The sequence below is a fragment of the Aptenodytes patagonicus genome, chromosome 2 (genome assembly GCF_965638725.1).
Source record: "Aptenodytes patagonicus chromosome 2, bAptPat1.pri.cur, whole genome shotgun sequence".
In the NCBI taxonomy this organism is placed as follows: domain Eukaryota; kingdom Metazoa; phylum Chordata; class Aves; order Sphenisciformes; family Spheniscidae; genus Aptenodytes; species Aptenodytes patagonicus.
In genome coordinates this window covers 69020522-69046281 of record NC_134950.1, presented here as the reverse complement: position 1 = coordinate 69046281, position 25760 = coordinate 69020522, and the positions used below count along the sequence as shown (strand labels likewise).

General features: G+C 38.1%; 1 protein-coding gene across 1 annotated transcript in view; it reads right to left on the bottom strand.

The window, feature by feature from the left end:
- LOC143156531 (dynein axonemal heavy chain 5-like) overlaps window positions 1–25760 on the bottom strand; it is a 175048-nt gene that overhangs the window by 47091 nt on the left and 102197 nt on the right. Inside the window, exons 57-65 of the mRNA XM_076330176.1 lie at window positions 24646–24926; window positions 24065–24280; window positions 21220–21387; window positions 14392–14610; window positions 11689–11865; window positions 7290–7484; window positions 4191–4346; window positions 3738–3920; window positions 327–497 (exon numbers count right to left, since the gene is read on the bottom strand). Coding sequence (XP_076186291.1) covers window positions 327–497; window positions 3738–3920; window positions 4191–4346; window positions 7290–7484; window positions 11689–11865; window positions 14392–14610; window positions 21220–21387; window positions 24065–24280; window positions 24646–24926 — 1766 coding nt within the window. The remainder of the gene's footprint in view (window positions 1–326; window positions 498–3737; window positions 3921–4190; window positions 4347–7289; window positions 7485–11688; window positions 11866–14391; window positions 14611–21219; window positions 21388–24064; window positions 24281–24645; window positions 24927–25760) is intronic.

Below are 25760 nucleotides of genomic sequence, written 5' to 3'. Positions count from 1 at the left end.
TTTTTAGTCAAGCTTTGCTTCCCTCTGTCATTGTTTCAACACAGACATTGTGTCTTCATGTGTTCAAACACCAAGCACAATGGGATTTGATTCAAACTTACACCTGCAAAGTATGGCTGGAATATAAAGCGGTATCCAGGTAATAGTTCAATTTTGCAATATTTTACGAAGAAAAAATGATGGTGTTTCTACTATTTATTTGTTAAGAAGTCAGATGTTATATAGTGGCTCTGAATGGAAAAAAACAAAAGCAGAAAAAAAATCTGTCTACAAATAATCTTTAAATTACAAATAGAAAATGTATCTGCAATGCATTCAAAATTCACCTCTTCTGCTGTTGTTTTAGTGATTCTTAGGACTTCTATCAGAGACTCATCTTCAACCAAAGAGCCCTCTGTACTGGTTAGACGGAAGAGTAGATTATCTTCAAGCTCCTGCATTTTCCTCTTGTTAGATGTCACTTCTTCCATCAGTTTGACTCTTTCTGCCTCCAGTTCCTGTATTCAGAAATTTTCCTTATAATACTTAAGATTAATTCAAAGAAAGATTCCTTATAATGACACAGAAAACATGTGATTTCATGCATGATAGATTGGGGGCTTTGCTGCTTTTTCTATAAAACACAGAAATATTATATACTAAAGTAATTTATATGTATACTGCATTTATTTGATTAATGCAGCATACTGAGGAGAGAAAACACATCAGAATTAACAGGAAAAGTTTCATCATAGTAAGATGCACAACGCACTAAAGCTAGTTTCCAATGGGAAGTGATAAAAGTGTTAGGTTCTTAAGATTAAATCAAAGGACTGAAAGATGCATTGTATGGATGGATTTTACATTGTTAGGGAAGTTGACTGGATGACCTTTTCCATTTCTAATTTCTATGATTCTGTGACTTTGCAAGATAAAGTCTGCTTATAAAATAAGAAATGTTACAATTATTATCTGTCATATGGAATTTATATGCTATTTCTACAAGCCAGACAATGGCAAGAGACCAATGACAGACAAGTCAACACAATGCCAAGTGAAACGAGGCATCTATACTGCACAGTCCAACACAGCTCAGGGGTACCCTTGCTGGCTACCTTTATTTAATCAATCAAGTCAACCTTCCTGTAAGAAAAGGGTAGTTAATACCACCAGTCTACCTACACCTATGGCTTCAGTTTATTTTCATTCTTGTCAACATTCCAAGTTAGAGAAAAAGGAGATGTACAGAGTTATGCAGTACAGGAGAGGCTCTCCTGTATTTCAAAACAGTGACAAATTTCTTTACTCTCACCAACTTCTTATTTGGAAACCTGTTTGCAATATATTCTAGGGCTACAGAATGTAGCTCTGTGGAAGCTACAAATAACCACATCCCAAAAGAGGAGAATGACTTAAACATCAGTCATTCAGCTTCAAATTTTCTGCATTTTCTCCTCTTTCTTTACCATTAACAGAAAAAAGATTAGAATTACACAAAAGGAGTAGTTCTACAGAGCACTCAAGCATGCATTTAACTGCATGCTTAAATTCTACTTAAGGACATGCTTTGTTTAAGAACAGGCACCTCACCCATTCTATTTGTAAGCCTGTAAAGAGTATCTTTCAGAAAATTAGCAAATATACCATATGCCAGGCTTTTGTTTGCAAGAGGATTTCACGACCGCATTTGTAACATAGAAAATAGCTGTTCTGAAGACAAATAGTGGCAGCAACTTCATTATCAAAGTACAAAAAGATGCTGATAATTTTTTTTTTCATATAGTTGCAGGAGCAACCTTTAAAGCTGAGAAGAATAAACACTTCTTGGATTATATATTTCATTGATCACTATAGCAATCTTTAAGAATGTCTTGGTTCCTTTAATCTATTACTTTAGCTCAGTGATCATAAACTTGTCTTCTTTTTTGTAATAGAAAACCTGTTCTTCAGATTCTCTGTTCATGCTCTGTCTTTTCTTTGACCTAAATTCATCAGAGCTCCATTGGCTCTGGCTATTTACACCAGGACATTCATCTATTATTGAGACAGAAGAGACAGAACAACCATGAATTCTTCGTATCTGCTAAAGGGAAGAAGCTTAATAAATGTTGATCACCTGCAACCATGTCCCTGTGCAGCAAGTAGTGCTGATACTGACCAGCTACCCTTGCAGCTCTCTTCAACTGATACACAGCACCGGATGAATATTTTTCAGTGACTATATTTTTGATCCAAAATGCAGTCTAGGTGTTGCTACCTATCTTCAATATGAATTCTCTAACAGTTTTGTCTGGGAAAAAAAACACAGAGCGAGGGTATCTGTGTGTGGGGAGATGAGTTTTATATGTAGGTCATGAGAAACGAATTTCACTTCTATCTTGATTTAAACCTCTGTCTCCCATCAGAGGTAAGTTACTCAGTCAGGATAGTCCCATCCACTCCTGCTGATGCTGTTCAATTTTGCTTACATAAACATCTACTGCAGTAAAGATTAAAAGTTTTGCATCCCTAGCATTTGTCCCACCCTGCTAATGGATAGCTTTTCCTCAGTACCTGCTGTTGTAGCTTTTCCATTTTTCATGGAACAATTCACAGGAAGTTTGGGCATAACAATGACTGTCCAGCCTCTGGCTGTGACTGTCAGACTGAAGGAAGGGCACTTAGATTCCAGTCCTTACTTCAGCAAATGCTCGTTTGAGCAAAGTGGAAAGGTGTTGGCTGGAGAAAGTGACAGCACCACTAAAGCACACTGGTGAGAACTTTGGGAACTCAGAGGGAGAAATGAATTCCCTTAGGTAGGGAACTGCTCTCACATGAGCAAGCCTACCTAAGTTACTTACTGAAAGCAGCAGCTCTGCTAATCCAAACCTTAATTTTTGTTACTTTTCTCACAAAGACACAATTAGGAAATGTTCCATTTGAAATAAACAAGTCATTCAATTTGATGTGAAATACAACTTCTGTGCTTTCACTTTAATGAGAAAGGAAGACAATACTTCATTTTAGTGTAATTGGACCATAACATTCATGTATTTATTGGTATGACTGCCACAGTAAAAAACCCACGTTTGTCCCCAGTGCCTATTATGAATTGACTCCTAAGTTTTTGGATAACCAGGCTGTTAAGTTAGATCACACAAAAAGAAATAGGAATAATCTAGGAGGAATAATTATTGTGGAGGATGTCTCAGATTTGATATTATGAAATAAAACTCCTGAAAAACACCTGAGAGAGGATTTTCTTCCTTATATTTTCTTCCACGTAATCAATGGGAATTTTAGTAAGAGCAGAGTCAAGTCAGCGTTCAGGGCTCCTTAAAAATCTCGTATCTTCTTGCACACTAGAGCCTGGCTGGCAAAAGTCGTACAAGTTCATAACATTTTTTTCATGTAATTCAAATTAAGTTTAAAAAGGACTTCAGAAATAAAAGAGGTTTCTGACTGAACAAGGAGCCTTTGCTATATATGAAGGAATAAAGATGCTTTATGTATGTCATGTATATGCCTGTGTTGTATTTTTAATGAATAATTTTCTTTCTTCTCTTTCCAAGGCCAGTTCTTAAAATAAATGTTTAGGTCCCTCCATTCAATTAAAAAACAGCTCCACATTGTCTTTCAGCAAATGCACAAACCCCTAAACTTTCATTCACATTTTTGTTCTTGCATTTGATTTCAACCAAGACATTGAATATATCCACTCATGCTGCAGATACTGAAGAAGCCTTCCCTCTATACAAATATTGCAAGCTACTAGATACCTGTTTTTCTGTGAGGATGACACGGCCAAGGAGCTGATCCTCCAGCCCTTTCATAGTAACAGTAAAGTCAATCACAGTTGTTCTTGCGCTAATTTCTGGAGTATAGGCAGGATTAGCCAATTTTGTTGTCATATAAAGAGTAAACCCCTTCATTAGATCTACCTCTTTGTCACCTACTTTCACCTGAAAATAAAACATATTACTCAATGTTCAAAAGCTGAATTCAGAAAAAGTTATTTTATGCAGTGAAAAATAGATGAACTCTTTTTTTACATTTTCATTTACACTTTTTAAACTTTCTGCTTAAGAGGTAAAAAAACCCAACCCCATGAGTTCACTACTCATCTTTCTAAGTAAGTGTTGCAAAGGTGTGAATCTCGCCAGTCTCCAGACTACCAGATAGCCAGCATCTGTCCTATTGTTTTTTAATTTCATGTTCACGATTCATCTTACTTTGTGTGCTGAACCAGATTTTATGAAATTTTTTTCCAAGATGTTATCTAGAGCAGGATCAAGTTCCTCTCCAACATCTTCAATTAACAAAGGTCGGCCAAGGGACAGGCAGTCTTCTATATGACTTCTGAAGAACTTGTGGTTCATAACTGTAACCTAGGAAGATTGGTTCACAATATAGCATGCATTTGCAAGCACACAGAAAACAGTATAAAATCTATTGCAACTTTCAAAAATTATACTCATCCTGGGATACCTACACAAATGATTACATTTTAGGGACCAACACCCACCTCTGCTGAAATGAATGGAAGTTTTGCTTTAAGCTTAACAGAATAGGAGATCAGACTTCTTTATTGTGATCTACTTATTTACTTATCTACATACCTATCTAATAACTGTAGTTTCTTAATACCTTTTATTTATTAATGGATTTATGCTCAGAACACTAATGTGAAGAAGGGAGATATTTATAGGGTTCAGACAGGGAACCAGTGTTACATAGGAGGCCTGGTCTCACATCAGATGTTGAATTTCCAATTCAGTTCCCATTTCACAATATAAAGTCTTAAAATGGCTAAAAATCACATAGACTCCTTTTCATTTATTTAAATTTAATAAATTTAACATAAGCCTTTGAGATGAGAATTGAATAGGTTTTCCAGGCATCTGTTAAGCCATGGTTTTGGGGTAGTTTTTTTACCAGAAAAATCCCTAGGATAGAAACGTTTTTAAAATAAATCCTTGTCTTGCAGGCAGCGCTCTTTGAAAAGGATATAATTAAAATATCTAGAGGCACGTTACATAGTCTTAAAACAGTATATTATTCAAAAATTAATACTATGTTCCACCATTTTTAGCTTTGTTATAATGTAAGCATATGTGTATCCACCAAAACAGCATGTTGCCTACATTTTTAGTCCAAATGAAACCAAGGGATGAAGTTAGTGTCTTAGTGAGCAACAGTATAACCCTAACTAGACTATAGCAAATTACAATATCCCAGATGTAAAGGCATAATCTAAACACTTGGGTATGTAGAGTCTTGACATAACTCTCTTCCTCCTGGACTTTATAGGGGGAGAACTCAGATTCTTCTAACACAGCTGACACCTGAGCCAGGATGTCTAAAAGCCCATAACTGACTGAATTTTCATCAGGAAAGATTCCTCCACATTTAGAGGTTGCATTTATGTGTATTCAAAGCCGTTTAAGTTTTGAGAGTACTCAGCAGCTCAGTAGTTAAGCCCCATCAGGATTCACAAATTTCATAGTCTGGATATTCACACATACTGACCACAAGGCAAGCCTGGTAGACATTTTTCTCTGGCTCATCAGTCAAATGTCATCATCACTTATAGTGTATGAATAGTGGGGAAAGAGGAAACGGTATTTTAATCTACATCTCCCAGTCCCTGCTTTGGTGAGTATGTGATACAAGATCCTTACGCAATTACTGGACCAGGGAATGGAACCTGTGTGTTCGCAGTCTCCTGCAGGCTGCACGCCAGCACATAGCAAGAGCAGCCACCTCGAGGGCGGGCAATACAGACTCAGTGCCAATTAAGGGAGGGAACTGAAGTTGCAGCTTAAGGGACACTTTAAAATTATTGGGGAAAAGGCTACAGCATGGCAGAACGAGTCAGTGTAGGTCCCTAACTGAAGGAGATTCACTGTTGCCACTCCTGAGCTCAGCTTGGCAGCTCTCTGAAATCCTGAGTAGGACATGCAAGTCTCAAAGAGGGTGGAATATGAGGTACATCCTTCTCTCTATTGTTTCCTGTTGGTTACTCACACTAGCGTTTCTTGATCCAATTTTTGGGAGCCAAAGTAAGGTCTGATGTAATTTAGAGGAAGCCATGTTATCTACTGTAAGACAGTAGATTTCACACAGTCACAAAATGCCTAAATTATTCTGTGAATACAACTCACATGTTTCAGGAGAGCTTTTCATCATATTTTTCAAAGGCATCCATTTTTCCAAGATCTTTGAATGTTGTACATTATTTTTCTGTCTTTTCTCAGTCAATACTTCCCATTTCTAGCTGTGTTCCTACACCATTTTTTGAGCATGTTCAATTTACCAGAACCTGGATTTGGTGTGGGCCTTTCTTAACAGTGCTAGCAAATACAGATCTAGGTCAAGCTCCAGCAGGTTAAGGATTTAGCTAATTACATCACCATGATGTAATCAGCTCTCTGGATGTCACCATCCTTACCTTCATTCCCACTTTCTTTTTCTTATCCATCACTCTCATTTTGAGTGAAGACAGTATACCATGGTATTCATGTGATAACCTACAGTTGTAGGATAGACTTGATTTATTAACAACTAACTCTTTAGTATCATACTCGATCTGGCCTGAAAATATATCATGTGTTTAGATCTTTATCATAACCCATCTTATCCTTATTGGTGTAACAAAGCATGGAAGGTAGGCTGATTAGGAGGGAAAAAAAAGAAAGTTTTGAATTAAATAGAAGACCCAGATCCCAAACAGGACGCACTGCTACATAGAAAGTGAGAAGGGTGGATAAATTAAGCAGTAAATATTTTTATCACATGCATTAATCATCAAGATGCAGCCTAAATTTGGGCTTTGTGTTTGATATGCCTCAAAGATCACTAGATTTCCATTCTACTTCAGGCCACCATTCTTTTTCCAGTTCCTCCTTTTTTCTTTTCCCTATTTTCCTCTTAAAATGCTTACCCTAAAATGTTATTGCCATGCAGCACAAACTGCCTGATACTGTCTGGTCTTAATTTTGCAAGTCATTTACTTCCCTCTATGTTTCTCTTTCTCTATGACAAGTAATTAAAAGAGTCATCATAAAAATACATATGGCATAACATATAATTCCAATTTGCTCTTGAAACTGTCTTTCTGGGAGATGACAAAGCAGTACAAGCTATTTCACCCTGATACAGATAGGTCATAGATTTTGTGTCAGTCTTGTTTTAATTTCTGCCTAACTGTATACCATAAATATCAGATTTAAATTACACATGGCCAAAGTATGATGACAGAAAAAATAGTATGCATTGCTAACTATGATGTGAAATGACACACACATAAAAATATTAAATGAACTATTTACCTGGAGTCCATTATTCTTTTCCTTATTTTTAATCCAGATCTTTCCTTGACCTTGTGGATCAATCAGCAAAGGATATCTAGATGCTTTTGTGACAATGATGCCATTCTGAATTGAAAGGTCATCGTTCGGGAGACCCTGGAGGTTCCATTCACACACTGTAGCATTGTCAACAAGCATACCAGTCAGGTTCACGTCCTAATAGAAAATATGTAATTACAAAATTAGTACCAGTTAGAGGAGTTATACTAAAACGTTTGATGGAAGATTTGTCTTCTTACTGTGATCATAATGCATGATAGAATGTTTTTGGTAGTTATTGTTTATTGTTTTCTTTCTTTAAAGTTCAGTACGTAAATCATTGAAGTTGGGCAATAATGAATGTGAATTCTGTTGAGCCTTTGATGTCCATCAAAGAGTGTCAGAGAAACTCTGAAGCCAGTTCAATATCTAATGACAAGCTGATTTTGGTATTGACACTCTTTTCTTGCTAGCTCAAGAGGAACGGTCGTCTTGGTCACAAGAGCTTCCTCCTCCTGTAAAGTCGTAAAGTGCCCTCCAAGTATATACATGAATACAGGATGGCTTGTGGGAGACTCAGACAAGAAAGAGAAGATGTGCTATGGATCAATAACCATGAACTATCATGGAAAGTTATTGTTGCTATGGTCAGAACTCTTCCCAGCTCATATATTCTCCTGAAGTTTGATTTGTACACGTCGACTAACCTGCTTTATTTTATTCACTATGAACAGTTACTGGCCTCTCAAGAATGTGTATGTGAAAGAAAACAGTGCTTTAAATCACAAACCAAGCTCTCCAAATTAGAAAAGTAGCTTAATAATGATGTGAGTTTAAAAAGAATAAAATTGAAGGGTTTTTTATTTGCTCCTTACATTTTTCACTCAAGAATTCCTATTTGTAAGCTTTCTCTACAAACAACATGTTTAAAAAAGAAAAAGCCTCCAACTCCTGCAAAAATCACATAATTCAGCATCTGAAGCCTAAAGCAAAATTTCAAATACTGTGAGACTTGTGATAGAATCATGAGAGTTAGTGATACCAGTGGTTGCAAGACTCAAAAGCTTTTTCACCCCTTTGATTTTTTTACTACTCTGATTATTGAAGAATCTGAATGAAGCAACACAAACCATTCTCAGAAGACAGAGAAACTTTAAGAATCCAGTTTCCATTTGTGAAAAGGACAGTAAAGCATTTAATAGCCAAAATTTTCAGCAACTGGAACCTAAAACCATATTTAGCTCCTTAAGCAGATGAGTAGGGTCTAAACAGCTTTGAATTTTTTCTTACTGAAGCAGGAAGTATCAGTCATACTGCAACTCTGAAACTTAGCTAATTTAAGTGCCTAACTACACAGATAGATAGCTAATTTTAAACAGCTCTCTTTAAATCGTTATGCCTAAATGACTCATACACCCACAGCCAGTTAGTCTGTGACAAAGTAAGGCAGATGTCAAGCCTTTTGCTCGAACTGAAAAGCTGCTTTCTTTCCTGTGGTGTGAAGTATCAAGAGAAGCCCATATGCTGCCTTTTGTGAGTACTTAATTCACTGGAAAAAATTAAAACTCTCTTCCACACACTATCATTGTAGTCATAATCCTGTCTTTAATGGCAACTATCTAAACAGAATGGTAATTATGGTTTGAAACTCGTTAATTATGGCATTCCAAGTCTAACCTGTCCATATGAAAAAAAAAGCAATACAGAAACAATCAAAAAGTATTCCTCAAATTTTGAAGGATGCAGCTGAGTAGCAATGTGGTCAGAACATCTTCACAGAGGCAGAATTTTAGTTCTTTATGTCTTGCTTTCTAAGGACATTATACATCCAAGTTCTTACCCTTAAATGGCAAGAATCTTGACAGATATTCCCCAAGGTAAGCAGCTTTTAAGAACATTTTGTACACTGAATTTGAGAAAGAGCCTCCCTGGGATGAATAGTAGGATAACTCCCATACCACGTTGGTAAAGAATCTTGCTTGCACTGCAACTGGTACTTTATTAATAAATCCATCTTGGCCTTACATATTACTTATTAACAGGAGCTTTCAAAGAGCTTTGCTGGGCAAGTCAGAATCATTCATCTTTGTAAGTCATAGCATAAATTGGGCTGGGCTGTGAGGTTCACTCTGTCAGGTCAAGGTTAATCACTGTTATGAGAAGCATTATACACCACCTAACGTAAAAAAAAAAAAAGATTCGCAAGTAACTTCTATGAGGTGAAAGGCATGACAAACCTCTCATGGCAAAGAGGTCTCCCTAATATAGGTCTTAAGTGTCAAATCCCCCAAGAACCTGAAAAGAAGATGCAGCAGGGATACTAATCTACCTTCAGCTGTTTCACAATGGTACAGCCACAGCTACACACAGGTTGCTCACTTGCTCCCAGCACTTTCCAGCAGCACCTACTCAGTCAAAATCTTTGACAGCTGAGGACAGGAGCCATTTGGGCTTAATGCCTCCACTCCTGTATTGAGAGTAAGAGAGACTGCCTGAACTATTTCTCCAACCTTTACTGCTGGAGAAAATGTACGCAGGTATTCACAAAACCAAGTGGAAGGCAACATGGACAGATTACTCAGAAGGACAGTTTTGATTATTATGGCCTAAATTTTGCCTTCAGCATGAATAAGTCTTCCAGGTGTAAGGAAGAATATTAGACAGACCTCCTAAAAGTCATGGAATAGGAACAAGGCTGCTGCTGGCCATAAGCAAAGCCTGTGCACCAGAACAGCTGCCAGGTCTGGCACTCCTGAGGCAGACAGTGGTAAAAGGAAAGAACAAGATTCATGTAAAGGAACCTGCCCTGTATCATAGTCCCAGCATGCAGGTTGCTCACTTTAATAAAGGTAGTATATGATGTGGCAGGGAGCTGAAGCTGCATGATGGGACTGTAGCTCCGCTGCATTTTAGGCCACCTCTACCTGCACAGACTTAGGCCAACTGAGGAGAAGCCATAATGTCAGGCTCACTGAGAACAGCCTCACTGATGACAAATGCACATGGATTTAAGAGCTCAGACTGGAGAAAGCTGAAGCGGTGTAAACCAAGCTTTACAAAATCCAGGTTTTGTTTAACTTAATCATTTCAACAAGACACTTCAAATTAAACTAAATTAAATTGTGTGGGTACACAGCAGAGGGTTTAACAGGAGGGTATTAATTGATAATACACGGAGGTGCAGAGGTGATATTTCTTGGTTCAAAATGTGCAATGGTCTTTTCTATAATTGGATGTAAGTATTTTTATGTCAATCAAGAATTAATCAAGCTACCCTAAGAATAAAAGTGTGAAGCTTTAAAAAGGAAAAACTGTTTAGTTCCATTTTACAGATATTTTCTAGCAAATCTAGATTATTAAAATGTTGTACTTTAAGTAATCCTAAATGAAAATAATGGAAATTTTTATTCCTAGACTAGTTTGTTGTGTTCAAAATTTAATATATTAAGAACGGTAGGTTAAAGAATTTATGATGTAATAGGTCAGAAATGCAAAATATATGAAAAACCTTTCATTCAAATTCACCCTTTATATTCTAGATTTACAGTTCAGAGTTAAAAGTGGATATCTAGAGAGAAAGCAGATTTTTAGTGGCAGCACATGAGACTGTAGGTGGTAAAATGGGAGATAGGGTAAATCTTGCTGCGTCCCTGGAAGTTGGTTGGGGCATAACTCCAACCCAACCCAGAAGCCACAGACCAATCTCCCCACCCCTGCACCATCCTGTAGGGCTAACTTGGGAGCTGCTGCTTCAAAGACTGCCTGGAAAACTGTAGGGGCACAGCAATACCAGTTGTGGGGTGGTATTCTCAACCACATATTCACAAGTTATTCCTTGTCAGGAGATAACTTAAAATGTTGAGGGAGGCAGTTACAACTGGTGTTTTCTTCAATATACATATTTTCCACTTTCAGTAAATGCTCAATGTGGCCGATTTGCTTGACTTTATGACTGAAATTATGGACACAACATGGCATTTGCAAAAAACCACCAACTATGGGGGAAAACTGTGACTACCTGATGAAACCCCTTATGATAAGGTAAATCTGTTCCAAGCTGGTAAATTCTACTTCATTTTCCATATTATGCAATTTCCTCCCAGGGCAGCTGACCTCAGATAGCATCTCTCTCTCAGATTTGCCCGAGTGATGGCCTATATACCAATCTTGCAACGTATGACAGTATGAAGAGGATCTTAAACCACATTTTTTTTAGAAGCTCAGTTGTCAACTGTTCAGATTTTTTATTTATTAAAAATTTGATGGAATGTGACGGCCTGTAAATAATATTCCAATTATGTACTTTTCTGGAACAGAATGCTCTGAACATTATTTCTTTACAAGGCAAAGAGTAAGGTCAGGACAGAGCGCAAACGCTTACATTACTGTATGGAATCTTGCTGTTGTCCATCTCTTTCTTCCACAATTGGAGCAGCAAATTCCTGTACTCCTGATTGAAAGGTCCAGAGTAAGAGAGAAATCCAGTGGCCAGAAGAACATTCCCCACTAAATTAATAATTTGATTTTGAAAGTTTTTGCTGCTTGTCGTCCAACGAAGCTGTATGTAAAACATTGTAAAGAAGTTAGACTAAACAGGCACAAAACTAACATGAAGATCTAACTTAAGAATTTACCTCTTTCTGGTAAATAATTGTTCTTCGAACCAGGAGTATTTTTGTCTTTAAATCATTCTTTTCAGAAGTAGAAGTTTTCTTGGAAGAGATGGCAACCACCTGACCAAGTGGAGAAAAAGCATCTTTGCCAACAAGCTGGCCAAACTGGTAAGAAGTGCTTTAAAGGAGGAACAAAGTGGGAGGGAGAGGATGACCAACAATCTTGTGAGGAAGTGGAGGACCAGGTTGGCAAACAAAATATGTGGGGTGATATAAACAGTAGGGACCTTGTAATCAATAGAACAGGGCTAATGGAGAACCACCCCAAGCATATCCACATAAACAAAAAAGTGCCTACCAGACAGAATGATGGGGATAGCTTTCATACTGTTTCTGGGAAATTAGCACAGCTGGGCACCTCTCTGAAGTGCTTGTACACTAACGTGCACAGCATGGAGAACAAACAAGGAATTAGAGGTCTGCATGCAGTTGCAGAGTCAAGATCTCATGGGGACATGGTGGGAAGGCTTCCACAACTGGAGTGCTGCAACAGGTGTATACAGGCTTGTTAGGAAGGACAGGCTGGGAATGTGAGGAGGGGAATTTTTTTTTTATGTGAGAGCAGCTGGAATGCATGGAGTTCTGCATCTGAGACTCTGGGATAGACAATGAGCCAGTTGAGAGCTTATTGGTTAGGATTAGAGGGCAGACAAACATGGGTGATGTTGTGTGTGTCTCTAACAGACAACGTGATCAGGAAGAAGTAGATGAGGTCTTTTTCAGACAATGGGAAGAAACCTTGTGTTCACAGGCCCTGGTATACACAGGGGACTTTAACCACTCTGCTATCTTCTGGAGGGACAACACAGCAAGTTACAAGCAATCCAGGAAGTTTTAAGGAGTGCACTGACAAAAAATTCTTAGCACAGGTAACTGAGGATCTAATGAGGGAAGGTGGTTTGCTGAACCTCAGACTTGCAAACAAGAAATAACTGGTCAGGAATGTAAAGGTCGGGGGCAGCCTTGGCTGAGAGCATTGAGATTGTTTAGCCCTGAGAACAGACGGCTCGGGGGGAATTTTATCAATGTGTACAAATACCTGATGGGAGGGTGTAAAGATGATGGTGCCAGACTCTTTTCAGTGGGTCCCAGTGAAAGGACAAGGGGCAATGGGCACAAATTGAAATACAAGAAATTCCAATTAAACATACAAAAATCTTTTTTACAGTGAGAGTGGTCAAGGACTGGAATAGGTTGCCAAGAGAGGTTGTGGAGTGTCCGTCTTTGGAAATATTGAAAACCCAATTGGACAATGCCCTGAGCAACCTGCTCTATTTGACCTTGCACTGAGCGAGGGGGGTTGGGTTAGATGACCTCCAGAGGTCCCTTCCAATCTCAATTATTCCATGATTCTGTGATTTTCTGAATATTATTTTTGAGTTTTACTTATTCCTTTCTCTCCAGATTTCTGTTCCCTTCAATCACTCTGCATGCAATCTTGGTCAGGACCTACATGTTTTAAATTTAGAAAATACACATTTAACCCAGTGTCAGTTTTGCCCAAGGCTCCAAATGCCATATATAGTCTTCTAATTTTTTGTCTGAATTTTCAAAAGTAGAATGGAATAACAGCTTTTACAAGACCTCATAGCACAAGGCTTCAGAAAACCCACAATAAGGCACTGAAACTTCCTATTTTGTTGTTGCTTTTAAATTTAGAAATTCGCTGAAAAATATGATAAAGCATCTAACATTTTTGACTGATATATTTTGAAGTACAGCTATGCAAACAAATGCTAAAGTCCTGGCCTCACAGGACACAATGGTTGAAGTCAAAGCTCTCATCAATTTTGACTCTGTGTGAAATCAACCAAGGAATTATCAAAGCAAATAATCAGACGAGAAAAAAGGGTATCCTGCTTCCTCTGGAAACCTTCAGGCTGAAGCCAGAAAAATCTGTATAGGAAAGGTAAATTTCAAGCTCAGTGCAGAGGATAACAATTAGTCCATAATTCTGTAAAAGGCTCCAGTAGAAATCTGAACTTCAAATGTAATTCAGGAAATTAGTCAAGCTTCAAATTCCTATTCTTGTATACTTGGTGAGAAAAAGAGAGTAATCCTCCTTATAAATATTTTAGGGCAATTATTTAGGTTAAGTCTAATTCCTCTTCTTACTAAAGCTAAAAGGAATTTGGCTCCTTGGCTTTAAATCTGAACTTTATCCCAATACGAGCCATATGATATGACATAAATCTTCATACAGAAGAATTAAGTTAACACAAGAAATTGTTTTACTTTTTTAGATACATTACGTTCAAGCAAAAAAATATATATAACTAAAATAAAGTGTCATATGATATCGAGGTGTTACCATGTCTTGAATTTCTTGAGCACTACTAATGATCATTATGGAATATTCTCAAAACTGAGTACCTACTTTGTGCTGGAAACCTACTCATACGTACTAGTACCTTTTCTCCACCTAATCCTTCAATCAGAGCTGTGGCATTGTTCATCTTCCTTCTGCATGCCTCAGCATCATCAAGTAAGGCCTGCTTCTCTTTCATAGCAGTATCATACATGGCTTGTACTTGATCCAGTTCCAGTTGCTTCTCATCCAGCTGAATTTGTGCATTATTCAGTTCTGTTTGGGCAGCTGCAAGTCTTCCCTCTTGCAAAGCTAAATTTGCCTATAAACATGTAAAATTAAAGAGTAGTTAATACCTATTATTTGGCAAGAGCAAATGACATTCATTTAATGGCACATATTCTACTGTACTGGGTACTTTTTAAAATAATACATGTTTAAGATGACAGCAGTTTTTTTCCTTTTTCACTTTTCAACCTAAAACTGGAACACAAGCATATGAAAGAAACAGAATGAAACAGTACACCAGAATACAAAATTAATGATACAACTCTAATACTGTGCACTATTCTGGTCACCCCATCTGAAAGAAAACATAGGGGAGATTGAAAAGATTAAAGTTATTCAATGCAATCTTAAAATATTTTAATAATATTTTCAGAATGATCTATTGATCACACAAGGATCAATGATTTGAAATCACAATACACTTGAAATAGCTGTATACTAGATACATGAGGCAACCTATACAATGTTTTCTGTAATATATTCTCAGTGCAAAAGAAAATTAAGATTGTCCTCATGGATTATAAAATAATAATAATGGTAACAATGGAATAAAAATATTTCAGCATTCTTACATGATGGAAATTTTGTGAGCAGCCATTTCACTGGCTTATCTCCATTATAAAATATTTGTTTATCTCTAGGATCTGTCAACAGATACAGTGGCTACAGTAAACGAATTTTTTGCTGACAGTGCTATTCTCTAGATGTGTAACTTGTAAAGCAGTACTACTTTGTTGATTAATACATATATGCTTCTCTAATTCCCGGCTCACAGACCTATCTTTTGAAATCCACCAGACTTCATGCTGCATTTTTTATCATGCCTAGATCTCAAAATTTGATCTTGGCTCCTCTCTTTTTTTTTTTCTTTTTATCAAAGAGCACATTAAACAGCATCTCCTGGAGATAAACACTGTTAAATCAGTGAGTCTTGTTAAGACCCAGCTAAGCAGATTTCAGAACCACTGCTGTTATTTTTGTAGTGAATCTTGGACTATCAGGAAAAATTTAAACAGTAAAGGAGTTCTGAGTAGGTGATGTAGTGTTACCATGTCCGGCACCAGGAGAGAGGTGGGGAGGGTGAGGTGAGAGAGAGAGAGAGAGAGAGACAGCGCGGGGCTCTTTCTGGATCTTAATAAGAAAGGCCTAACAACAAATGGCTTAATAAGATAACTGCTTTAAAAAGATCCATAACAAGAAGAGGAACATAGATAGTGAGTAAATCTTACATCCCTTCAGATGCTGGGCACCCCACATTCATGCAGTATCAGACAGAGCCTGGATAGATTTTCCCACAGCATGCTGCACAGAGCAGATCCTGTCCATGGAGAGAAAACTCTCTCTTTTGGTCATTCAAGCTATTATAAATGCCTTTTATTATTTGGTCTTACTAAAGCAGTTAGCTTATTAAGCCATCTGTTGTCAGGCCTTTCTTACTGAGATCCAGAAAGAGCCCTGCACCAGCCCTCTCTCTCCTACCTCACCCCCGCCCCCCCTTCCACAGTGCAGAGCATCCTCTTATCCTTAAACTCCGTGAGGGCTAAAAATGGGAGTAAAACAAAGTTATGACATATTGTTTCACCCCCAGCTGACAAATAGTGAGGTTACACAAGGAACAAGATCCTTGGAGAGTTGGGAAGAACAGCCTAGGCAGAACAGCTGGAACAACAGAGAACTTACACCTGGCTGTGTGGATTCATATTTCACCTTGACATTTATCGGAAAAGAACGCCCATGTGAATTCCCAATACATATGAGCAATGATGCCTTGTAAATACAAAAAACAGACCTCCCTGCAGCAATAAACTACCCAGAAAAGTGCAAAAGACTGATAAAACAGACTTCCCAGTTCTTAAAACCTCTTAAAAGGCTACCAGCTTTGAAGATGTAGGGACAACAAAAAAATATTTCAGACGTGTACAAAGAAAAAATATATTGTACTCTAACATGAAAAAACCCCCAGAATTATTTACACAAGACTTTATCGGATCTCTAGAAGATGACTTATAACAAGAAAATATTTTACAGACAATTTAACCAAAGTTTTCAGCCAATTTTAGGGTAATCATAACAAAGTAGTAAGACAGTTTGGTATTAGTCTGATTTGTAGGCTGCTTAATCATACGTGATGAATAATGGTTGGTTGCACGAGAATGACTGCTAACATACCAGGATGACCAACCTATGTGATTCCCAAAGGCAGAAAGACTACTTGTTTCAGATTACCCTATGAAATCACCACTATTTGCTCTCTCCCTGTCTTTCTTTCCAACTCCATTTTTCAAAACTACATGGGTACAAACACTGCTTTTGTATTGACATCACTGGCAGGTTGGCTGGCAGCTTCCTGTGCAGAGCCTTGCCATGAGAGCAGGAGGCAAGTTCTGCTGCCAAGGAGAATCTTCTGCACAAGAAGGCTATTACGGTCACAAGCAGCTTCATACAAAGATTTCTAGCCAATTACAAGCGGGAAGGAAATGTGTCTCCCAACCACAAAGAACCACTGTGGCCTTTCTAATTTTAGTGGCATTGCTATGTGAACAACCTTCACACCCTTCATTTCATCCCTCTGAGTCACACAGCAAAGCAAGGATTCACAATTTGTTCTAGTTGGATGCAGTGTGAAAGCCTGAGTAAATGGATTTTATGTGAATGAATCATGAGTATTTGAGACATGAGATCCACACTCTTATCTGAGTTCCCGGAGAGGGGGGCTATGCTAGAACATGCCTAGGCTTGTGTGAGAGCAGCAGCTTCAGCCTTTTCTTGCCATTGGCATTGTGGGGAACCACACAGACAATCCTCTCAACATCTGCTCCAGCCAGTGCCTCTACCTGCTCTCTGCATCTGTCTGCATGGGGCAAGTATGGAGACAGTACCTATGCCAACAAGGGCCGCAGACTGAATTGTTAAGCAGCTATTTTGCCTTCTTCTGAGATGCCCTCAGAGAGGACATCATAGCAGGTGGTGAGATGATCCTTCCCCTTTTAACCTTTTTGCGTTCCACATAAAACCAGGACAAATAAACACGTAATTACAGTCCACAGCTATACTGTTAAATTAAACACATCCAGGACCTTTCTCTGACACTGAGGTTAACTAGCATAAGACAGCTCACATTAAGCTCTCCCAGCCTCTAAACCAGTATGGCTTCGTGCAGCCAGCCTCGTGGAAATGACCCTTGGACCAAGCTAGTTCCTGAAAGGTGCCCAGAGATTGCTGAGAAAATGCCACTTAGCCAAGACCGAATTCACACTAGGGATCATTCTAACAATTTAACAGTGCAGATGATCACTTTCCAATGTCTAGAAAAATTCCCTAGTACTGTTTAATTTATTAGTATTGACATAGCTATAAGTTTCTCGTTGATTCATTGCAAACTCAATTTTACAAAGCACCAAATATATCTGGCCCTGATCCAAGAAGGCATTTAAATAAAAATGCCTTCTCCGGTAAAAAAACTCACACCATTTAATGCTGTCCCTGCTCTTGAATGGAATGCCCAGACCAACCCCAGATCACTCTGAAGAGCAGCTGTTGCTCAGTCAATTCAGGAAATGTTACTAGAGGTAGGAGAACCCATAAGAAAAAAAGCAGCTGAAACTTTATAGTTCACCACAGTTTGGAGCTTTCCTAGCATTTCTCTTGTGTCAGGAACTTCAGCTTTCCAAGTTCACTGTTCTTGCACTCATTACTGCTGGACCAGGCCAGAAGGCTTCTTGCACTTGGACGCTGTCACTCTGCTCATGAGCCTCTGTGGACATGCTGGATGACCACCTTTGCCTTTTGCTTCAGTTCTGTCCTGGGCACATGGCATCTGACTGACAACTCTTCATGGAAATGCAATCTCAAGCTGCTCCTGTCCCAGATCACTGCAGATTTTTCACACAGACACTCCATTGGTTTTGTATCAACTTTCTCAGAGCCTCAATATCATGATAAGTTTGGATTCATCGTTATTTAGGGAAACATTATAAAAGAGGCAAACAAATACACAGGTTTTGCAGACATTCCAAAAACAATGTTTTCACTTCACCAATCTAAAAAAATTATACATGTATACATATGTATACTTATATACATATGTACACATGCAAACAGATCCATGCAGAGTGACATTAATAAAATCTTGGCCTCAATTTCTTTGTCCTCACTGACCATTCTTTGGGATTAAAACAACCTTTGAAAGGCACAGAGATCATGCCTCTTATCTGCTTTTCACAGCATCTACTAGCTACTGAAAGATTCTCCATTTTTTCCATTCAGTTACATGTCCTGACTTCAACCTGTTTTGTTAGGTGATCTAATCCTCCCCTTCACCCCCCAGACTATATGTTTTCCTTCCACAGTTATTGTGGGCCTTGAATTCAGACTTGAATGCTTGTTTTCCTGCCCAGTGGGCATCACCTTGACAAGGACACACTTATTTAAATGGACAACCATCAAATTTTGACACTCCTTGACTGTTACCTCTTCCTCAGGTGCAAGATTTCCTCTTACTGCCTGCTGTGGTTTTTAGTTCAGCATGGAGACAAGTGAAAGCAGAAAAGGCAACGAAGTCTTATATTTAAAACTGAATTTGACAGGGAGAATCCTCAACATCAGACAGAATTTATAAACTGTAGACAAACTTCCCTTGATCATCATAACAGCCTAAGGAGAACTTAATTAAAATCACTGGAGATATCTCTAAGGGAAATTATACCGTATACATAGTAATTTAATTGGAGGCTAACAGAATCACAGCAAAAGCCAGGGCTACTTCATTCTGCTGCTGTATTCTTCAACTAATGGATAAATAGCAGATGGTGTTTCAGAATTACCAGGTTAATCCAGCAGGCTCATTTACTAGGTAACAAGCTAGAGAGGAACGGCTCATGGTCATGCTGAAGGTTTATAGAAAAGTAGCACCCACATGGTGACCACTGTATGATAAGCAACTACACAGCATTGTATTTGCAGGCAACATTTGGTTATACTTTGTGTGTTTGATTCTAACTAATAACCCTTAGGCTGCAGGCCACATATCTAAAGAATGTAGTTATCCATTTCTAGGAATGAGTTAATTTTTGCACACTATATTTACTAAAATATAAGTCACTATTAATTAGTTTTCACAAGTTGTCATTTTTAAGATAAATGAGGCACTGAGTCTCAGTTAAGACGCAATTTAAAAACATGTTGGATGCATTTTGCAGGTGTTGAAGGGGGTTTATCTCCTAGAACAGCAGTTAGGATAAAGCAGCTTGATTACTTCATTCAGTAAAACTGCTTTTAGCACTGGATGATTTAGCCTGTGCTAGTACTTTACACAGTTTAATTGTACATTTATTTTCAATTATTTTCTTAGCATCACTCCAGTGCTTCCTGCAATATCTCCTGCATACTTTAAACACTTCCTCCCTCTGTCATCTTCAGTTTTAAAATATTTGTGACTGTTGCTATACCTGACAATAGGCACCACTTTGCCAAGAAATGCATGCCCAGTTTTTTATCAGCTACAGTGTGACAAGAATGTAAGTACTTGAATACAAAGTTAAATTTATAAGTAATCTTAAGTCATATATATTCAAATAAAAACTGCAAGAGCACTTTTGCAGTTTTCAGAGTTGCACCTGCATATAAAGCCACTATTTCCTCTAGGTCTTGCTCTCTTTTATAGCTCTCAATAGCCACATTTCAGATTCTGTTTTCATTAGTGAACATCCCATTATTTGAAAAGGGAATTGCTACTTACATATCACAGAAATAGTCTTCTCTATCAGTTACTTGAATCAAAAAATATCACGCTTTTAATTAATTTGAATCAGATCTGTCTAGATATACTAAAAGAATATGCCAAGAGTTTTGAATATACCATTGTTACAGTGGCTTATACAATAGGAGACAACATAAGTACAGTAGAAGCATAACCGACTGAATGTATTTCTTCAGAAAAGAGCCATAAAACCCCCTGTAGAAGCAATGATTATAAATCACTATATAAATATTCAAAGTCCTTTTTTTTCAATATGCTCATAAATGAAACATTTCCAAGACAATAAAGCTATCTGTAGGAATGCAGACAATGGTAGCTGATCCCTTTGTACTGTAGTTCAATGTTACAACAGAATTCTATGCCAGGTGACTACTGAGTTTATTATATATACACTCACATGTAGCAGTTTGACACTCCAAAGTTTTCTTGGAGAGATGAATTCCAGCTAAATTCATTAAAGAATACTTCTGTGCCAAGAATGGTCTCTCCTCTCCCAGATTCTACCAAGAGCACAATGAGTATGCTCCTTCTCAGGCCAAAGGACTGAGGAGAGGTTTTCTTGAAACCATAGTGCCTGGCACCAAGTCCGAGAGCAGAGACAGTATCGGTATCTCCCACTTGCAGACAGCCAGGCTCTATAAAGAACCTGTGTACTAAGGCTCCCATTGAAAACTGTGTTCACACAGGTAACAACTGTACCACAGGGTAGCTGTGTAAGGAGAAAAAATTGCCCCGAGATACTTAACCTCTGTGTGCTTGACTTCACAACTGGATGTGAAGAAACAAGAATCGCTTGTAACTCGTGACCTTTTTTAGCCAAAATAACGAGACATTTTTTCCACTCAACTATAGTCATCCCTCAGAAAAATGAGTAATATGAAATACCTTAAGAGGAAGAACTTCTTTATTAATACCATAGAAGTAAACCATTGCTTGTGTCCATGAGCAAAGACCTGCTACATTTCCACACACTTTTTTAGCAGTCTCAAGATTATAATCCTCCATATCCAAATAAGGCTCTAAAAGCTCCACAGTTTCTCCTGTAATTGAGTCCTAGTCAATGGAAAGGAAAAATTATTTTTTTAAATGGATTTCAGAATAAAGTCTGCTTCACAGAAACATTTTTCTTTTTCAAAACATGATGCTACCACTTCTTACAGGAGAAATGAACAAAACAACACTGTTGCCTTTCACTCTTATGAAGGACAGATTACTTGTTTTTTGTGAACTCAGGTGAAAATAGCTCCCACTTCCATTGCAACAGATGGACTTGAGTTTGCATTTAATATCCCTATTTGACCCATAAGATTTACAGACGTTACTTGTACTCGTAGCTCCATGACAACTTAAGCTGATCTAAGTTATTGCTGCTACAGCACTGTACCTTCTTTCCTCTCCCCCTCAACCAGATGTTCTTGCCCCATCTTTAATACCATCACCAATGCTCAGTGAGCTAATTTGGAAGCTAATATGACAGAAATCTAAGTCAGCAAACTAGTGATTAGATTTCTTCTAGGCTGATTCCCTGAAGAAGCTCACCACAGCATCAGACAGGCACCAGTGTGAACACAGCTAAGGGAGTCAAACGTGCAGCTTTAGGAAGGAAAAGGGTGAAACTGCAAGGCACTGACTTCACTTCACTGAAGCTAACCCTTTTCCTTAACCATAAAAGCGATTTCTTTCAGCTGTTCACTTCATTATTCTAACCTCAGATTTCCCCCCCCCCCCTTCACAATCTCTTGAGAACATGAAAAGCCAGATCTTTGATGATGGTGGTCAATCTATAATTAAGTGTCAGAAGGAAATGGAATACATCTCCTTAAGCAATGTAGAGAGTAGAAGAGCTTATACAGGGTAACAATGGTTGCTTAACAATAGAGGCATTAAGAACCTTCCTGGTTTTTTGGCAATGTAGTAATGCCTTTCTTTTAATGCATCTAAAAATCATCCTCCATTCATACTGTCAAGCAATATACCCTTTCCCTGCTTTTCTGCATAGCAGAAAGGACTGTATTGTACTTGTCTGATCCCTAGCTACTATAATAACAAAGACATTCATTATATTATTCCTAAGATCAGACATGGTGATGTTTTCACTATGAGCATTTGCTAAAATGTAAAGTAGTGCTGGACAAACATTTTGACTTTTTCATTCTCCTACTTAAAATTATGAGCTAGCAAGCTGGCAAAGGTAAAGCAAAGACCAATCAGCGGTGGCCTAAATCTCTGTTCAAGAGCTTGAAAATGTCATGCTTTCCTTCTAAGTAATGAATTTTAAACTCAAGAAACTATTTCATCCACTAATCTTCCTTGCCTAAAAAAATTAGGAAAGAACAAAAATCTCACAAACGAGTAAGTAGTGTAGTCTACTCAGAACTCCAGACACGATGAGCTTTCTTCTCATATATACTCAATCTTAGAAACAAGAAATGAAGCAGGAGGACAGCATGTGAAGTACCTCATCAGGGATAGAAGTAGTCTAGTGTTCTTCACCACATTCATCAGTATCACTTCCTGCAAGAACTCAGTCTCACAGAGGTTGTTCTGACTCCTCTGAGTAAAGTTAAATGGGTTGCAAACTACCAGCAGGAACACTTACACTATTAATAAGTGCCAAAACTGGTAGCCTCATTAGAGAGAAGCTTGAATAAGGAGTGCATAATTAGTCCCCATTATCTTTAAACTCATTTCCTCTTTCTGTTTAGCGAAGATAGCACCTGGAAAAGTGACCAGATGGACAGCCCCAGAAAGAGACTGTCTACAGAGGCAGTGCAAGTTTCCACATGGTGCCTTGTCAATATGGCTCACTGGGAGAAATGGCTCCTGAGGATAGTGAGAATCATGGTTTCAAGCCTCATCCGCACAACAAAAACACTCCAGTAGCTTAGAAAAGGCATCAGCAAAATGCACAGCTGAAGCAGATTAAAAAGTCAGTGTACAAATGAAAGAGTATGTTCTGCAACATTGCAGAAAACCCAGGTTTTGCCAAAACCTGCTTGGTTTTCTGGATTTTAAAGTTGGGCCATGGTTCTGCCATTCCATAGTCCAGCCTAGCTCTTTTTCTGGTCCAGCTAGCTGTGACACCTTTCTTCTCTTCCCTGCAGAGAAATTTCCCTTGTCTTACAGTCCAGTGAATCTTGCTGTAAACGGAACAAGTTTCTGTCCTGACAGAAATAAAAACCTGTGTTTGCTTTTATTTTTCTTACAGTTGATACTAAGGTTCTCAGTTCATTCTGTGTTTCACTACTTTTCTAGTGAAAGAACCCGAAAGTTCCCAAATATCTCAGTATTTTCCTGGCAGAAAGCTCATTTTCTTCTGTATTTCATCCTAGCTCCCCACCAAACAATTCTGGAGAAGGAGTTCTACAGTGCCTTATATGCAAATAGGCCTGGAGATGGTGAGCCATTTGAAAAATCAACAGTGAGTCTTTTTAAGGCAAATTCCTACTGAGAAGCAGGAACTGCCTGAATAAAGATAACACTAAACTTGCTCAACATCTGATCTAGTACTTGGGATACTTGTGTCTGCCATCAAAACTGGTCGCCCAGGAGAAAGATTACTGAAATAATGAACCATGAAAATGGAGAGGAATACAGTCACAAAGGTGTCTACAACTACAGGTACACAAAAGCCTTATTTGTTTCAAACTACCTTTGAAGGTAGAAGACACTTTCAAATGATCTCTAAAGATAGCTATAGGAGTAAATAGTGCCACTATTAACTTCTTACCTTCTGAAAAGTAAGCAACATGCTAAGAAATCCTGAATTATTCATTAGCTTCAGAGCCTCAGTCCACGATGGCTTCACACATGCGCGTTCTTGATCAGGTGTTACTGAGTCTATTTTTCTTTGGAATAAAAGTAGCACACAATCCATAATTCGCATTATCAAGTGAGGAGGTTTACCCAGTTTGCGAACAGTTGCAATGTCAGAAGGTTTTATTGTCTGAAAAATTAAAAAAGAAAATAATCCATTTATTTAAGCAATCAGTTGATGGTAGAGAAAGATGGTTTTTGGGAGGACTGTATATGTAATGCAATTGCTGCAGTTTTGCAGGTCACCCAGAAGCAGTACTGCAGAAAGTCCTTAAAGGTAGTACCACTCAATGACTGCTTTATTACCTGAGAGTAGAGGAGGTACTGCCCATCTTACCTCTCCACTGCCTCGGTTTTCAGGTTTTTTTCTACAAGGATTAACAGGTCAGTGCTAGTCCTTTCAATATTATTTTTTTCAAATCAGAAACATAAGCTATATTATTACAAATAACAATAATTAACTACATGCACGTTCAGAATATCTTTGGTTCTGACCTGCAGGGCTGCCTCAGCTTCTTCCAATGCAGGTCTTGCAGCTTCAAGCTTCTCTTCTGCTGCTGCTTTATCAATGGCAATGTCATCCACAATGGCCTGAGCCTTGTCTTTTACCTTTTGCACCTGCATTTTCACCTTTTCGGCAGCTTGGGCTTTCATAGTTACTTCCAATAAAACTTCATCAGCTTTTTTTGAAGCTACAGCCAAATCTTTCTCCTTCATCACCAACTCTTTGGAGAGCTGATTTACTGAAACCTCAGCTTCCATCAGTTTTGCAAGACCTGTGTTGAACAAATTCCATTTTAGCAATAGGAATACCTATTGAGAGAGAAAACTCAGTGAAGCAATCTGGATACTCTAAAATAAAGTCACTCAGATTCATATTTAGGAACCCCAGTGAGTGATCCCATTTGTTGAACACCAAAATTAAGCAGGGGTAATATCCATTTGCTATTTAAAGGTTTTTCTTTGCTTTTTTTTTTTAAATGGGTAAAAATCTTCAGAATCTGTCACTTGATCACTTGTTTATATTCTTATATATGAGAGGAACACTAAATATTAAACACACATAATGAAAAGCGTTAGTATTGTGAATGGCACTCAAGAATTATGTGTGCAATTTCAGAAATCCATGAGACCATAAGAAGTACCAGAGAGTATTCTCTGTACAAAACAAAAAAGAGGAACCTGGCATCCTGAGCAATGCAAGTGAAGACACAAGGAGACTAGGCTGAGCTTCTAAATTCAACATTACATGAACTGGAAATTTTACATTGGCATATAACTGTTTCTTTAAAAGATTCTTCAGAGTGACTGAATCTGAACATTTACTTATCTTCCCTCAGATTTACTTTTAGCATGTTTAAATGTGAAAACTAGGATCTCAGTAGTTCCTTGGCATGCGTATGTGTCAAAGCAGGAGTTTCAGGTATTTTAACTGCTAACTAATACAATTTTCAAAACCCATCTGCAATCTGCAACATTCACAAAGTTCATTGAAACAAAACCGGTACATATTTTGTAACCGCACACAACACAGCTGAAAACATGTGAGTCTGCTTCCAAGTGAAAGTGAGCTCACAACTTAAATCCATACTTTTACATTCTTTTACTCA